The sequence below is a fragment of the Phoxinus phoxinus genome, assembly GCF_949152265.1.
Source record: "Phoxinus phoxinus genome assembly, chromosome: 9".
Lineage (NCBI taxonomy): Eukaryota > Metazoa > Chordata > Actinopteri > Cypriniformes > Leuciscidae > Phoxinus > Phoxinus phoxinus.
The window spans coordinates 30,267,799-30,283,582 of NC_136884.1; the positions used below are offsets into that span (position 1 = coordinate 30,267,799).

Below are 15,784 nucleotides of genomic sequence, written 5' to 3' on the forward strand. Positions count from 1 at the left end.
GACAAATAAGCTGAACTTAAGGTTGAATCTTACATTTAAGTTGGAATCTTAATTTGTGCATGTATTGATACACAGCCAGCCTGTGTAAACCATGAAACCAATACAGATTTATAACAGATTTATGTTTTTGTGAAGGAATAAGAGAATGTCCCTTTAGATTGTTTCTTCTCCCCTGTTTTTTAAATAAATCTCTCAGAAGGCACAGATGATGCAGTGATCCCAATATATATATTTTTTCCGCTAGTTTGCTGAGATATGGGAAGTTTTGTTCATGATTTCTCCACCAAACTAATTGTGTTATTGCTTTAATCTTTTTATTATTATTTAATTAACTGTATTATTAACTTACCATTGTGTTATTAAATGTATTTCGCCAATACATTCAGCTCTGAATTGGGGCATTTTTTATATATTTTTTTTCTACGTAAATTTCTATGCACTTTTGTGTTTTTAGACAGCAGCGTGTGAACAGGACTTTTAGTAGATTGAGGTGTGGGTTAAATTATTCTCTGTGCATTGTAGGAAAGCATGTTTCTGGCTTGTGTGAATGTGGGAGTCCTGAGACAGTAGCTCTAGCATGTTTTCTTGGAATGCAGAGGGTATAGGGCAGAAAGAAAGATATTATTTATTAAACTGTCAGGACTTGGAGTAAAAGGCTTTTTCTGTTTTATCTTTGTTTGGACACAGTGACGAGAATAGACTGATCTCCAAGGCAGTTCTTCAATTCTTGCATGACACAGGATTGTATGTGAAAATTTAGTACAAACTTTGACCTGTGGAGGGCAGTAATACGCTTTGCAGCGTCTACACTGCCGGAATCTTACAAGAAGAAGAAGAACAGGACTTTTAATTTGGTATCCGAGTGTCGCGACGTCACAAGGCTGCGCCGCGGTCTCGCATCTGGTGTGATTCGGCTGAAGAAAGGTTTGTGTTTTAAGTATTTAAGATGTTTAAAGTGATATAAACCGTTTATGCTGGGTACACACCAAAAGATAATCGGGCTGATTTTTGAACCCCGAGGACAAACGCGCGCACGCTCTGGAGATTATCACGTAAAACGAAACAAAATACACACACACACACACTTGCAGGAGAGTGTTAAGGGTTCAGTGCGGTTCTATAAATGGATTAAACAACTCTTTTTAAAGAGACAATAACTCCAATAAAGAATAAATAAAGAAAATAAGCAGGGTACAATGTTTTTTTCACATGTATTTTCTGTGAAAATCATTTCAAACACTATCATAGCAATTTCTTCCTGCATTGTCTGCCATGCTTGTTCTGAAATCTCAAGATTTCCTGTGTTCACAGTCGAGACTCGGGTTGAAAATCTGTTCGTGTGGTGTGCTCTCTTTGTCACATCATGGCACACAACACACTATAAGGAGCAAAACGGTTACATCTAGGATTTTTTGTCCTCATGTTTGTGGTTTATCACATTTTGAAAATCTTATAAAAAATCTTTTGGTGTGTACCCAGCATTAGCCATCTTCAAAGTTTTACAAGCGACACCTAATGAATTAGGCAATATTAAGTGTAACATTGCATTGTTTTATGTAACATTTATTATGATTTAGTTTGGATTTATTTTTCTTTCTGTTAATTATTCAAATTTTAAACAGGACAAACACTGAAAAACTTCTGGTGAAGCAACTGAGGTCCACGTGACACTATTATAAAGATGGTGTTTATTAAAGTGGAGAGTGAAGACATGAGGATTGAAGAAACATTTAGTGTGAAACAAGAAGAAACTGAGGAACAAACAAAGATGCCGTTTATTAAAGAGGAGAGTGAAGACATGAACATTGAAGAGACATTCAGAGTGAAACATGAAGACATGAAGATTGAAGAAACATCCAGAGTCAAACATGAAGACATGAAGATTGAAGAAACATCCAGAGTCAAACATGAAGACATGAAGATTGAAGAAACATCCAGAGTCAAACATGAAGACATGAAGATTGAAGAAACATCCAGAGTCAAACATGAAGACATGAAGATTGAAGAGACATTCAGAGTGAAACATGAAGAAACTGAGGAACAAACAGGTTAGTTTCATTCTCAAAGTTGAACTCAAGTCATCTGATCCCTATAAAAATGTCCAGCTCTACAGAAACTATAAATTATATTTTTTAGAGGTGCGCCCATCCGATATTCTGTATAAATTATTTGCGGTATCGGTCAGACGAGACAGATCCAAATCCGGTATTGTGCCAGTGTTTCCCATAGGAGGAGAATTTACTTGTGGTGGTGGGCATGGGGAAGCGGCGCAGCGCCGTGTTTATTGAGCGGGTTCAGAATAAACTAGTCAATATTGGCTACTGTTTTACATAATAATAATAATTTGCTAATTCAATTCAATGTTTGTGTGGTAGGTAATAGCCATATATTGTCAATATTATAATATCAAGCAACCATAGATGAATCTGCAAATTTGAAAAATCGATTTGCATTATAGCCTGAGGCAAGACAGTTTCTCCAGAAAAATAAACAAACATGACTATCAGCCTGCAGTCATTAGTAGGGCTGTAACGATTTACGATATTAAACCGAAATCGCGACACTCAGATCCACGAACCTGTGTCGCTGTTTGAGAAGGCAGATCGCGATCGACACACCCCTTCCCAGACTTCCCAGTCTTTATCGTCCAGAATAGATCCTAGGGATGTGACGGGGTCTTTTACATATTAGGTATGGGAATTTCAAGCAAAAATAATATTCGAAGATCGCTGTGTATCATTTGATTATTATTCAAAAATCGCACCTCTCCCCCCCCACACACACACACACGCGCGCAAACACCAGAGCAAGTGAGCAAAGCGTGCGGTGTGTGTGTGTGTGTGTGGCACCGGCGCGCGCGTGAACTGGAGCTCACCTCATAAACGAATCGAAACTTATATAGAAAGCTTGAAATACTTTTACTTGATTTAACATTAATTCAAAACATAAAGAAATGGCTGCTTAGGCTAATTCGTAGGAAGTGTGCATTTCTCTATATAGGCGCGTTCACTTTGTGGCAAGCGTTATTCCTGCGCTTGAGATGCGGGTCATGCGGAATAGGCAATATATTATCTGTGGTTTACAGCACAGACAGTAAGCCTCGGTTACCTCAGAAGAATTTTTAACATGCTCGAATCATCTCCACAATGGAGTATAGTTCTGTTTGTTTTTCAAAAGTATTTTGTTACAAGAAAACAGAGTTATAGCTTTAGCTATTTATTTATTTGGCTTTTAAAATCCTCCCTCCTCGCAAGAATCGCGGTTTGTATCGAATCGTGGGTCAGAAATCGGGATACGAACCGAATCGTGGGTTTGCTGTATCGTTACAGCCCTAGTCATTAGGATAGTTATCCTAAAAGATGATTTTGTCCATCTAATCATGTAGCCATTACTAGTCCGACAGCATGACGGCCAAGTCAGCATCGGTCCCTCCTCCTCCTCCTTTAGCTCACGCCAGCGAGCGAACGCTGGACCAATATTGATCCTCGTCCGGCCTTTGATTTTATCACTCTCCCTTTTTCTCTTCCTAGTCTCCTCCAACAAAACCTTTGCCTCCTTCGGTTTAGTTGCTGCTTCGGCCATGACAACAACATACAGATGCTACCAGCCGGCAAACAAACGCTAGTTGGGCTCTCGCGTCCGAATCAGGGTTATTATAGTTTTGCATTATTCATTAGTTTTTATTTTTATTTCGTTTTAACTTTGTGTTTTCAAATTCAGTTTAGTTTTAATTAGTTTCTAACGTGGGTTTGCTAGTTTAGTTTATTTTTTATTTTTTGAAAATGCTTAGTTTTAGTTGAGTTTTAATTAGTATTAGTTTTAGTCTTTGTCTCCGACAGGCTGCAATCGGGAGCCCGACGCGAAGCGGAGGGATCTTGAGCAGCCTGAAGGGGTTGTATTCCCAATAACTACCGACTCGCTATACATTATCCCGCTAATTACATGGCTACCTATCAAATAAATCACTACTTTGAAACAAAATATTGATTTAAAAAGGAGTTTATTGATAGTTTGATTATTGCTTCTGCTAAGCTTCCGCCAAAGAAAATAGTGCGCTCCGTCTACGGTTAGAATTCTGTGAGTCCATATAGCAACGCTCTGTTTTTCATGGCAACGGTCTGTTATACTCCGCAGCGGCAGCGGTCTGTTATCAAGAAATAACAGACCGCATTCTACATTGGAATTCAACCAAGCCATGTAATAAAACAAAATATAAACTTAAAAAGGATGGGACAAATGGGCTGCCAATGTAGATCAGAAGGCCGTTGAAAAAGAAAAGAAATAAAGTATTAACGTTAAATCCCGAGATGTATCGAATCAAAAGGTACGTCGGTCCATCGGGCAATTGCCCGAAATGCCAGATTACCATTCCAGCCCTGCAGCTTATAACGTTAGTGTTTTGACAACGACAACACAAATGCATTTTAAGTTACCTCAAACTTGCGACTAGTTAACTTTTTAAAGAAGGCCCAATTGCTTCTCATATGAACATTATATTCAGAGAATATAAAATATTTGTATACCACTTGTTATGTGTGTGATTGTGTAAGTGATTGTGTAAAGGTGTTTATGAGATACCAACCTTTTGCGAACTTGCTTCAACTTCGCGTCGAACACGTTCACATGGAGACGTTCTCTGGAGTGTGTGTGTGTGTGTGTGTGTGTGTGTGTGTGTGTGTGTGTGTGTGTGTGTGTGTGTGTGTGTGTGTGTGTGTGTGTGTGTGTGTGTGTGTGTGTGTGTGTGTGTGTGTGTGTGTGTGTGTGTGTGTGTGTGTGTGTGTGTGTGTGTGTGTGTGTGTGGCGCGCATGCAAGCGAGTGACAGAGAGACGGAGGGAGAGCAGAGCAGGGAAAGGAAACACAGCTGAGCGAATTCTCTGCGTGTTTTTAAATAGCGTCGAAGGAAAGACATTGACAAAGACGAAAACTAAGGACATTTAGTCTAATTTTATTTTATTTTAGTTAGTTTTGTCAACCACACATTAGTTTTATTTAGTTATCGTTTTTTTTGTTTTGCCTCGTTTTTATTTTTATTTCAGTTAACGACAATGTTTTTTCCCATCTAGTTTTCGTTTTTTCATTCGTTTTCATTAACGATTATAACCCTGGTCCGAATTTGAGGAAGTGAGGGGTGGTGGGAGAAGTGAGGTATGCCGTAAAGCAGTCGAATATTATAGTTCTTTCTGTGCTTGGGTTACTACCCGAACCCCCAAGTTCCGTCGTGCCAGTAAAAGCGATTCGTGTCATTCAACCTATTGTAAGTCGATGTACCATCACAAGGGTCTTGGAAATAATTATGAAGGTTGAAAAACTACTTGGTGTTGCTTTAAAGTCAAAATTAAAAATTATGTGTTCTGAGTTTGTCACACCACAGAAAAATGTGTTATTAGCCACCCAGACAAATTTGAATGATAAAAAAAAGCTGCCAAGTATATAAATAAGCTATCAAAATCTTTTATGTTGTATTCTCTGCTCTCAAACACTGGGGGCGTGTCCGCTGGCGGCGCTGAAACCACGGGAGGATGAAGGCCGAAGCGGGATATAGTTGTTTCAGCCCCATTCACCAGTAACGGCGGTTTCCTTTCGAGAACGGTCACTTCGTATTGCGTAGCTATACGCAGTGGGGGAACTCCTTTCCTCAGATTATTGAAGCTTTTATGTAAAACGCATTGCAGCTGCACAGAGAGTGACTGCTCACTCATTGGCTGTGTTCCAGCAACTGCAAATCGAATGGCGAAGGCGCCTGCCCATTCCTGGCCCAGTCACCCCCTGTATGCATTTCCCCCCGTTTCCATGTTTCCCCAGGTCATCAAACGGGTGAGGGAGAGCGGATGCCCAGTCCTCCTAGTGGCCCCTCTCTGGAAAACCAGACCTGGTTCAGATGGTGAACAAAGTCCCATGGCCTGTCCCACTGAGGAAAGATCTTCTCCCACACAGGCGAACGGGACGATCTGGCACCCCTGTCCCGACTTATGGGCCCTACACGTGTGGCTCCTCAACGGGTACCCTGGGACCTCCATGAGAAGGGCCTGGACACAATTTCTCAATTTCATTCCCCGTCCACGCTCAAAGTATATGTGGCAGCCATAGCAGCTTATCATGCTCCGGTGGTTGGCCAATCACTGGGAAAGGAACGACTTGGTCGTACGGTTCCTGAAGGGAGCAAGGAGGTTGAATCCTTCCAGACCCCCTTCTATACCGTCTTGGGACCTCTCCACGGTCCTTAGGGCCCTGAGGGGTCCGCCATTTGAACCGCTTCAGTTGGTTGACCTCAAACCACTTTCGCTAAAGACTGCTCTCCTGATGGCACTGGTGTCTATCAAGCGAGTGCATTTTTTTTTAATTGCCTTTACATTATATATATATATATAGGGTGTAACAATACATCGATATGGATCGATGCATCGTTCAAATGTCTATCGATACGATGCATCGATGCCACACATAAAATATCAATATACGGTACCTTTATTTTGACACTCTTCACATCCTCACTTTTCTCAGCTGAAATAGACGCCTGACAAGATTGACTGAACCTTTTGTCACAAAAGCCAGTATTTTCCACTGTCAAGGCATCGGAAGTTTATGTTTTACAGCAGAAACGACAAGACCCGAAAAGTCTGTTTTAGCGAATCGGTTTGCAGTATTCAGGTCAGGTGACAAGGCTGCTAGTCACTTTGAAAAGACGCGCTAGCTGGGAGGAGTTTCGTCAAAGCTGACTTAAAGGATTAGTTCACTTTAAAAAAACTTTTGCTGATTATTTACTCACCCCCATGTCATCCAAGATGTCCATGTCTTTCTTTCTTCAGTCGAAAAGAAATTAAAGTTTTTGATGAAAACATTTCTCCATATAATGTACTTCACTGGGGACCAAACGGTTCAAGGTCCAAATGACAGCTTCAGTGCCGCTTCAAAGGGCTTTAAACGATACCAGACGATGAATAAGGGTCTTATCTAGCGAAGCGATCGGTCATTTAAAAAATAAATAAAAAAAGTTTAAGTTTTATAAGCGCAAATGCTTGCCTTGCTCTGTTCTGTGATGCGCGTTCGTGAGGTCACGTAATACGCAATTACGTTGAAAAGGTCACAAAAAAAACTCCATCTTATCTTCTCCTCTAAGTTCAAAATCGTCCGACATCCTTGTTTTAAAAGGTAACTTTCTTTTTTTGTAAACGCCGTTTGACTTTGTTTGCACGTTCAACTTGTAAACACTGACTCGGTACTTCCGCCTACGTCAAGCGTGACCGTTTCAACGTAATTGCGTATTACGTGACGTCACGAACTCAGCTGCAGTTTGATTGATATTCAAATACCCCAAAAAAAAACATGATATGAACATGAACAAGAATGGAGTTATCCGGTTTTGCAAATGAACTCTTCTGTTATAGATTTCATTTGCAAAAACAACGGATTACTCCGGTCATGTTCATATATCATGTTTTTTTTGTTTTGTTTTTTACTTGTAACTTGTAACAAACCACTTGTAAATGTCCCAATTGGGAGAGAATTTTCTTAGTTTAATTAAACTTTCATGTTATATATTTTTGGATTCATTTGTAATAAACAATAACTGGTTGTGTACACTTGGCACATAATATCGATTAATCGATCGATATAGCCCTGAATCGAATCGTAATTGTATGGCAGATTCTTTTGAGGTATCGGCAAATATCGTATCGCTGGCTGAGAGAAACGATATGGTATCTTATCGTGATGAACTGTCCGATTTACACCCCTAAAATATATATATATATATGTGGGATACCTCAAGGGTCCATTTTGGGACCCATTTTGTTTTCGTTATACATGCTTCCAATTGGCGCTATCTTTCAAAAACATAGAGTATCATTCCATTGTTATGCGGATGATACACAGATATATGCCAGTAAAAAAGGAAGATAATTCATTAGGGCCTCTTTTAGCATGTCTGAATGATTTGAAAACCTGGCTGGCTGCTAATTTTTTGCATCTAAATGAATGCAAAACTGAGATGATTGTGTTTGCACCCTCTATTGTATCTGAGTTCCCCTGTGTTGATTTAGCCCCTTTATCGATGTATGGTAAATCCATGGTGAAAAACTTGGGGGTAATTTTTGACAACTCCCTAAAATTTGACAAACAAATTAACGCTGTTGTACGATCAGGCTTCTTTCAATTGAGAACCTTGACAAAAGTCAAACCATTTTTGTCATTTGAGGATTTAGAAAGAGTGATGCACGCATTTGTGACCTCACGTTTAGACTACTGTAATGCCCTGTATGCAGGGATTAATCAGTCGACGTTGACACGCTTGCAAATTGTTCAAAATGCCGCGGCTAGATTGCTGACAGGTTCTCGAAAGCGGAACCATATCACTCCAATTTTGCTTTCATTACATTGGTTGCCAATCCGTTATAGGATTGATTTTAAGATTTTGTTGTTTGTTTTTAAATCTCTAAATGGTATGGCACCACCCTGTCTCTCAGAATTGTTGCAGATATACTCACCATCAAGATCACTTAGGTCTTCTGACCAGAAACTCTTAACTGTCCCAAAGGTCTAGACGCAAATTTTGGGGTGATCGTTCTTCTTCAGTGTTCGCTCCGAAACTCTGGAGTAGTCTGCCTTTGCATATTAGAACTGCCTCCACAGTGGTATCTTTTAAATCTTTTCAAATCTCATATTTTTTCTCTGGATTTTTAATCTAACTCTAATTGCTGATATGTTGGTAGCTTGTTTGCTTTGTGAGAGTTGATAGATGTATTACACTGTATAAATGTTTTGTACATTCGCTTATTGAATGCTTCTACAAATTGTACAGCACATTGGTCAACTACTCGTTGTATTTAATTGTGCTTTATAAATAAATTACCTTACCTTACTTAAATGGTAAGAATATGACTAATGACTACTAATAAATAAACATTAGGCCTTTTTATAAAGCTGCAGTCGGCAGGTCTGGCAGATTGAGTGGATTTAGCCAAAGTTTTGAATGTTTACAACTCTCATGCCCCTCCCCCACTACCACCGAGCACCCTCCCATCGAGTTTGTGCTCGTCAGTGCGTGTGCACCCGATTTTCTGTGAACGCGCGCCCGTCTCTTCAGCATCGATCAACACCATGGAGTACTTACCATGTTTTCTTTTCCTTGGTTGTTTTGGACCGACCTCCTAGCTCTGGTTGTTAACCGAGGAATTGAAAGCTTGTTAGTAGATTTTCTCTCCGCCATCACGCTTCGCACAAGCCAACACACCTGCGAACTTCAGGCGTGTGCATGTGATATTGTAACGTGGGGGAGGGGGGATCTGTGGCATGCGCACGAACTGTGATTGACAGTCATATCTCACACCCCCCTGTGCTGACTGGACCAGAAGAATCGGGAGCGGTGGATTTTTGCAAAACAAATAACAGGCTCCAGGTGGAGGTAGAAGCGCGTTTTTTTTCCTTCTAAAACTGGCTGATTTGTTGTTCTGTCGAAGCATAGCTTCGGTTTCAGTGAATATGATAGAAAAAATCTTGCCGACGGCAGATTTAAGCTACTAAATAGCAGTCCCAAACTAGTTAATGTTAATACAATGTTGGTATGAGCCACCAATATCATTTAAAAAAAAATAACACAAAGTGAAAATAAAGTGGCATTTTGGGGTTAATATGGAAACGACAGTTACCATGGTGAATACACATTACTAACAAGAACTGTTAATGAAACATGGAAACTGCTCCTGGTGAATAGAATGAGCATCATACCTGCATGTAAATCCTTCTCAGCTAACACACAACGTACCAGTAACGTGATTTATTGGTATTTTACTTTTATTTCGTAACTTTCTAATTTACAACGTGACGACGTTGCATGCTCAGTTTCTTTTGCACTTTATATACAATGAAGTAATATAAAGCGCGTGCCGCCTCATTTGCGCGTGCAATTGAAGTGCGCGCTACGAGCACAGTATAATGGCGGACAGGACAGGAAAGTGCGTTTTTCTGAGGTGAAAGACTTTTTTTATTTCAGCGTACACTTACGTCATTGTCTGGTAGTTCCTGTTGTGCTGGGTTTGTCTGAAGTAGTCGTGATTCGCCTTTCATAACATTACATGCTCTAAACTACGGAGCCCCTAAAGGGACGTGGTGGTGGAATTGTTTTTAGGATGGGAGAAAATTTTTTTTTTTCAAATCTTTTGTGTTCCCTCGCAAAACTTTTGCGTTCCCCCAAGAAACTTTGCGTTCCCACGCAAAACTTTTGCGTTCCCTCGCAAAGAAATTTGCGTTCCCACGCAAAACCTGTTGTGAGCTCGGACAGACACTTCCTGTTTAATGTCCCGCTGGCAGTGTTTCAGAGCTCCGTACGTTAATGGAGCGTTTCATAGTGTTTGAACTTGGACTCAAATATAAAGAAATGCAGTCAGTGCTTAACTCAAGGAGATCAGTGAAGTTAGCAATATATTCACATAGGCTACTCGAACTTCCCGGATCAATATTCTTGAGCTAAACGTTGTTAAAACACAAACGACACCTATTTACAATCACCGTAACCTAGACAACCAGCTACAACCCAATTCTCCATATAATTGTTAGGCATTGTTACGAACTTTAAAAGCCTAGGGAATGTACCGTAACATTTACATATTGATATGCTGCTGGATGTGAAGTGAGGTGGAAGAACATGACAGACAATCTTTGAGAGAGAAAAACTACTGGTTCATTTATTCACATAAAAGCCGAAGCCAATAGATCCAGTAAAAACAATGATATGTACTATGTACAATGCAAGGAAAAATAAACAAGTATCGATAATTGGGAAGAGAACAAAAAGTGGCGCCAAAGGAAAGAACATAATATAACAAAACAATCCTTAAGCTAACCCTCATCCTACCCAAAGTAAAATGTGGAAAAGAAACCGAAATCTTCACGCACGCGGCGCTTAACTAACTACCTACACAACAAAAGTACAAAGGATGGCGCTCACCCCTAACCTAGTGTGTATAACAGAGGTAAGACATCCCGATGGGCAGTGTATACCGCGGCACACTGACCTACCGTTCATCTTCCCATAGATCATCGTAATGCCTCTGTGTGATGAAGAGAAGAGTAAACAGACAATAACAAATCTTTCAGATGCTGAAACAAATCAAGTACTCATAACACATCTGAACAAAAACACATAGCACACCACTCAGTTCGCTGCAGAAACTCGGTTCACTACACAAAGCTCAGCACGCTACGAGAGAGAGCATGAATGAACGCGCCATCCTTTTAAACCAGCTGGACGGCCTTTGATTGGTTCTTGAACGTCGCCTCAATGATGACTGACGTCCGACTCAGCCAATCAAAGCAATCCTGCGAGCAGAGATAGTGAGCTAGAGACAAAAGAGAGACAATGAACATAATGGCCAACAAGTGCGAATTACCCCAACGTATACAAATCAGTGAAAACAAAACACACGTGGAACGTAACAGGCATGTCCATAATAATCGTATTGTATCTCAGCCAGTCCGCTGTCGATAGATGAGATGTTTTCTGGTTTCTCACTCAACTTGATTCTATTGGACCCTGGTGCGTTTGTGTGCATATTACGTCATCGCAAACGTGCACGGCGCATGATAGAAAACAGAACGCGGGTCAATATATTGTGTTTTATATTAATTTGGTGTTATTATGCGCAGTTGAGTGAACAAAGGTTGGCTTCTGCTGCTTGCAAACGGACTCTTTTGAGGAGACAGTGGATTTCCAAATTTGTTTCCCTGATTCCACGCGCTATGCGTGAATACACTGCAGGCTCACTCTCGCTCGTATCCAAGGTAAATCATCAACACTACCATCCCTTACATGCGTTTAATTTAACTAAGTACATCATAATCCGCTAAAACGCATGCGCAGGTCACTTTACTTCCTGAACAAGCGCGCACCCGAGTCCATGTTGCTTTCACATTCACGCGAACCGCGGCACGATTCGAGAGCAACCGAACTCAGACCACCTCCTCCAGGTAGTCTCTGGTTCGGTATGCCAGTGCGCACCCGGCTCCGCATGACAGCGTTCACATTAGTCATGCGAAATGTGCCCGTTCCGAACCAAACTTCCAGTGTGAAAGTCCACCAGTGCTCTGCAGAGCTTTCTCACTCTGGCTGCTAACGAGTATCAGTCAGTCCCTCTCTGCCGCTTCTCATCTCCCAGGTGGCTTTAATGGTCTCTTCATGCCAATTACTGAAACAAGACACAGGTGTTTGTCATTTGCACTTTGACCCACTTATGCCGCTCTTGTCTCCCGATTCTCTCTCCCGTCACAGACCTCGCTGAACCACGGCCCCCTTGCCACATTCGCCGGGGAGCCGTCTGGCCTGCACCCCTTTTCTTTGGATAGAGGCGATAAGGGGACACGCCTGTCAGTACCCTTTAAGTTAAATCCAGTTCCGAATAAACATGAGCGGTGCTCAGCCGAACAAGCAGTTTGTCAATCCGCTGCATTGGATACGCGTCAAACTTAGTTCCACCAAGTCAGCATTATAACATATTAAGAGAAGGACTGTTAAACAGATTGTAAACTAAGGAAGACAGAAGGTAGTGGCGAGTGCTCAGGCTCTGGCATTCTCTGTGCTGTCAATATAAAAGTTTGCCACCCTGTCAAAAATAAGTCCCACACAACAACCAGAGAGGCAGGACTTTTGTGAAGGCATACTTCACTTCTGAGTTCATATTGATGGTACAAATGCAACCTGGAAACCCTTCAAGAACTAAGTTTGGCACCCCTGGTGTATAGGATCTAACATGCATGTTATTATTTTTAATGTTTTATGAGTCTAAATGTTTGTGCTTTGTGGCATTGAACTGGGATTAACTTTTCTATCTTTTTTCACCTCAGACCTGATGCCATTGAAAAAGGAGAGTCAAGATCGGAATGAAATGCAAGAGAAAGATCAGTACAAGACACATCATGATTTCATAACTGAAGAAAAGTCTTTGAATTGCTCACAGGCTGAAACAACTTCCTCACAAAAAGCGTCTCAAAAGACAGGGAATATTGGTAATTTCACCTGCCACCTGTGTGGACTAAGATTCAAAAAGCAGGGAAACCTTGACGTTCACATGAGAGTTCACACTGGAAGGAAGCTTTACCCCTGCCAAGAGTGTGGAGTAGTTTTCAATCAACAAGGAAACCTTAAAGTCCATATGAGAATTCACACTGGAGAAAAGCCTTTCACCTGCTCTCAGTGTGGAAATAGTTTCAGGCAAAAAGGAAACCTTAAAAACCACATGAAAGTTCACACTGGAGAGAGCCCTTACACCTGCCAACTGTGTGGCATGCGTTTCAGGCAAAAAGGAAACCTAACTTACCACATGTTAATTCATACTAGAGAGAAGCCTTACACCTGCCAACAGTGTGGAATGAGTTTCAATAAGAAAGGAAACCTTACAAAACACATGATCATTCACAAAGAAAAGAATCATTTGATATGCGAACATTGTGGAAATACTTTTAATCAACAAGGAAACTTTAAAATCCACATGAAAATTCATTCTGGGGAGAAGTGGAATAAAGAAAAGTAAAATTAACATTTGTACATTAGTGTTTATACAAATGCAAGTATGCCAGGCCGACACTTAACGTACTGATACAGTCATTAATAAATGTTTATTTGCTTGAAAACTAATAAATGACTCTTCTTTAAAACATTTCTTTAACACTTGCATGTTTGTGGTTTTGAACACAGACCTTACGTCACGATGCATCAATAAATTATACTGATGATTTACCATTGGTTTGTTCATGATTAACCATTGATTGAGATGATGCTAAAACAAGTTTGACATTAACCCCCAATTTCCACCAGATGCGTTACGGCTGCAGAACGACTCCGCTGCGTGACAGCTCCGTGTTCCGTCGTCCGTCAATACCCACCAGGTCTGGATTTGTTGCAGGACGGCTGCGGCCGAGGACCAACGAGATCTCGCTAATTCACGTGTGATCGCGCGATATGTAGTTTCGATAAACAGAACCACCAAACCAGGAACAGTTTTCCGCAATGATCATCATATTTTCCGCCAAATATGATCCGCCATGATCACGGTGTATTTTATTTTGAAAATTAAACGGATATTTTATTTTGTTTTGTTCTGTTTTTTGCTCGACTTCCTGTCCTGCGCACTCTGCCCTGTAGTGCTGCGGAGCTCTCCGGCATCCGGCAAAAATAGAAGCTCTGCGTATCAGCTCCGGAGGGCTGCGGATCGCCGGAGTCGGAACGCAGCTGTTCTGCATTCAGTGGAAATACACACATTGACTTTAATGGAAACCGATTGACTCCGCCGCCGTGCGTGAGCCGTAACGCAGCCGTAACGCATCTGGTGGAAATTGGGGGTAAGACCTCTTTCACACGGTAGGTCTTGATGCCCAATTCTGATTTGTTGCATATATACGATTTCTTTGAACGTCCGTTTACACGTTCTTTCTATTTTTACCCATATCCGATTCATGTGTTTACACTAGCCATACTATCTGAAACATCACGCATGCTTAAAGGGGGGTTCTTGCACCATACACAATCCGAGATGGACGAACGCGCAATATGTGTAATGCTAGCTCTGCGATATATGCAAAGTTCGCCAAACATCCCCATGATTTTGAGGCAGAGGAGGTGGAAAAGGGCCATAATTGCATATTGTGGCGGGCTTTAATGAGGAGCATTGAATTCGAAATTTTAGGATGAGCAAGCCAACGTTTGATATGCAGTGTCAACGTTTGTCCATATTCCTCTCCTACGACGACACAACGTTTCATCTGGCTATCCCTTTGTAGATGCGCGTTGGGGTTGCTCTCTGGTGGCTTACAACGGGTGCGGGCTATCGCACATTGGCACACCTGTTTGGGATAAGCAGCGCATCGGTGTGCCTGATAGTCAACGAAATCTGTCAAGCCGTGCAAAACGATTTGTGGCGTGAGTACATCCAGCTTACGCAGCTGGGAGAGCTGCATAACGTCATAAGAGGTTTCAAAGTCCGCTTGGGTTTAGCTATTAACAGACTAGCTCGTGTCACATGGGCTTACATGTAAAAATTTTTACATATATATATATATATATATACAATAATTTTTTTTATATTTGGTTCGTATGAGTCACTTAGTATTTAATTATAGAATATCGAATAGGTTGTGCTATAATTGTCTAAAAAAATCTCTGTTTTCAGTGCTGATGCAGTGGTTCATGTAACATGTAAGGGTGGCGCTGCCAATAAAGCACCTAAAAGCTGTCACAAAGAACCGACAAAAAAGTAATGATTATGAATATGTAAAATATAGCAAGGAGACATTTTAATTGTTTATTAATAAACAAGCGTTTTCTGTGTCGGCTGCAAAGATGAAGTTGGCGATGCTGACTCGTGATCTTCGCAGTAGTGAACGCGCCAGAGAGAAATGCACATTTCAAACGGATTATATAGTTTTCTTTCATTTTGAATGGTTCTGTTTAAAAGTAGAGATTTCAAGCGTTCTGTAGATAATGTATATATTTCTCAGGTCTGTGAGGCAAGTAGGCTATGCTGAGTTTCGGTTAATTTATGAGATGAGCTGCAGTTCAGGCGCCGGCGCCTCTGTGTCGTGTTTATCTATTGTCTGCTATATTTACTTTTTATTTATTAAATCCAGGTAATTGGTTGATGAAACATTGATTCAAATTAAAATACAATTAATACAAAACAAAATTCACTTTGTGGTTTCTGTTTGAGGTCTTTGTAAAAGTTTTAAAGCAGTCTTTTAGTGCCGCTTTCAGGGAACTGTCACGTCCGTAACATTGTTTTTTCCTCATAAATGCGAAAA

General features: G+C 40.9%; 1 protein-coding gene across 3 annotated transcripts in view; it reads left to right on the forward strand.

Annotated features, from left to right (window-relative positions):
• The first annotated feature begins 473 nt into the window (after nucleotides 1-473).
• LOC307004277 (uncharacterized protein) overlaps nucleotides 474-15,784 on the forward strand; it is a 40,173-nt gene continuing 24,862 nt past the window's right edge. Inside the window, exons 1-3 of one of the 3 annotated variants that reach the window (XM_079623375.1) lie at nucleotides 498-924; nucleotides 1,623-2,048; nucleotides 12,836-13,856. In XM_079623375.1, coding sequence (XP_079479501.1) covers nucleotides 1,682-2,048; nucleotides 12,836-13,521 — 1,053 coding nt within the window. In that variant the 5' untranslated portion in view covers nucleotides 498-924; nucleotides 1,623-1,681 and the 3' untranslated portion in view covers nucleotides 13,522-13,856. Of the gene's footprint in view, nucleotides 925-1,622; nucleotides 2,049-12,835; nucleotides 13,857-15,784 lie in introns of those variants that run through there. The other 2 variants (XM_079623376.1, XM_079623378.1) reach the window with 2 other exon arrangements.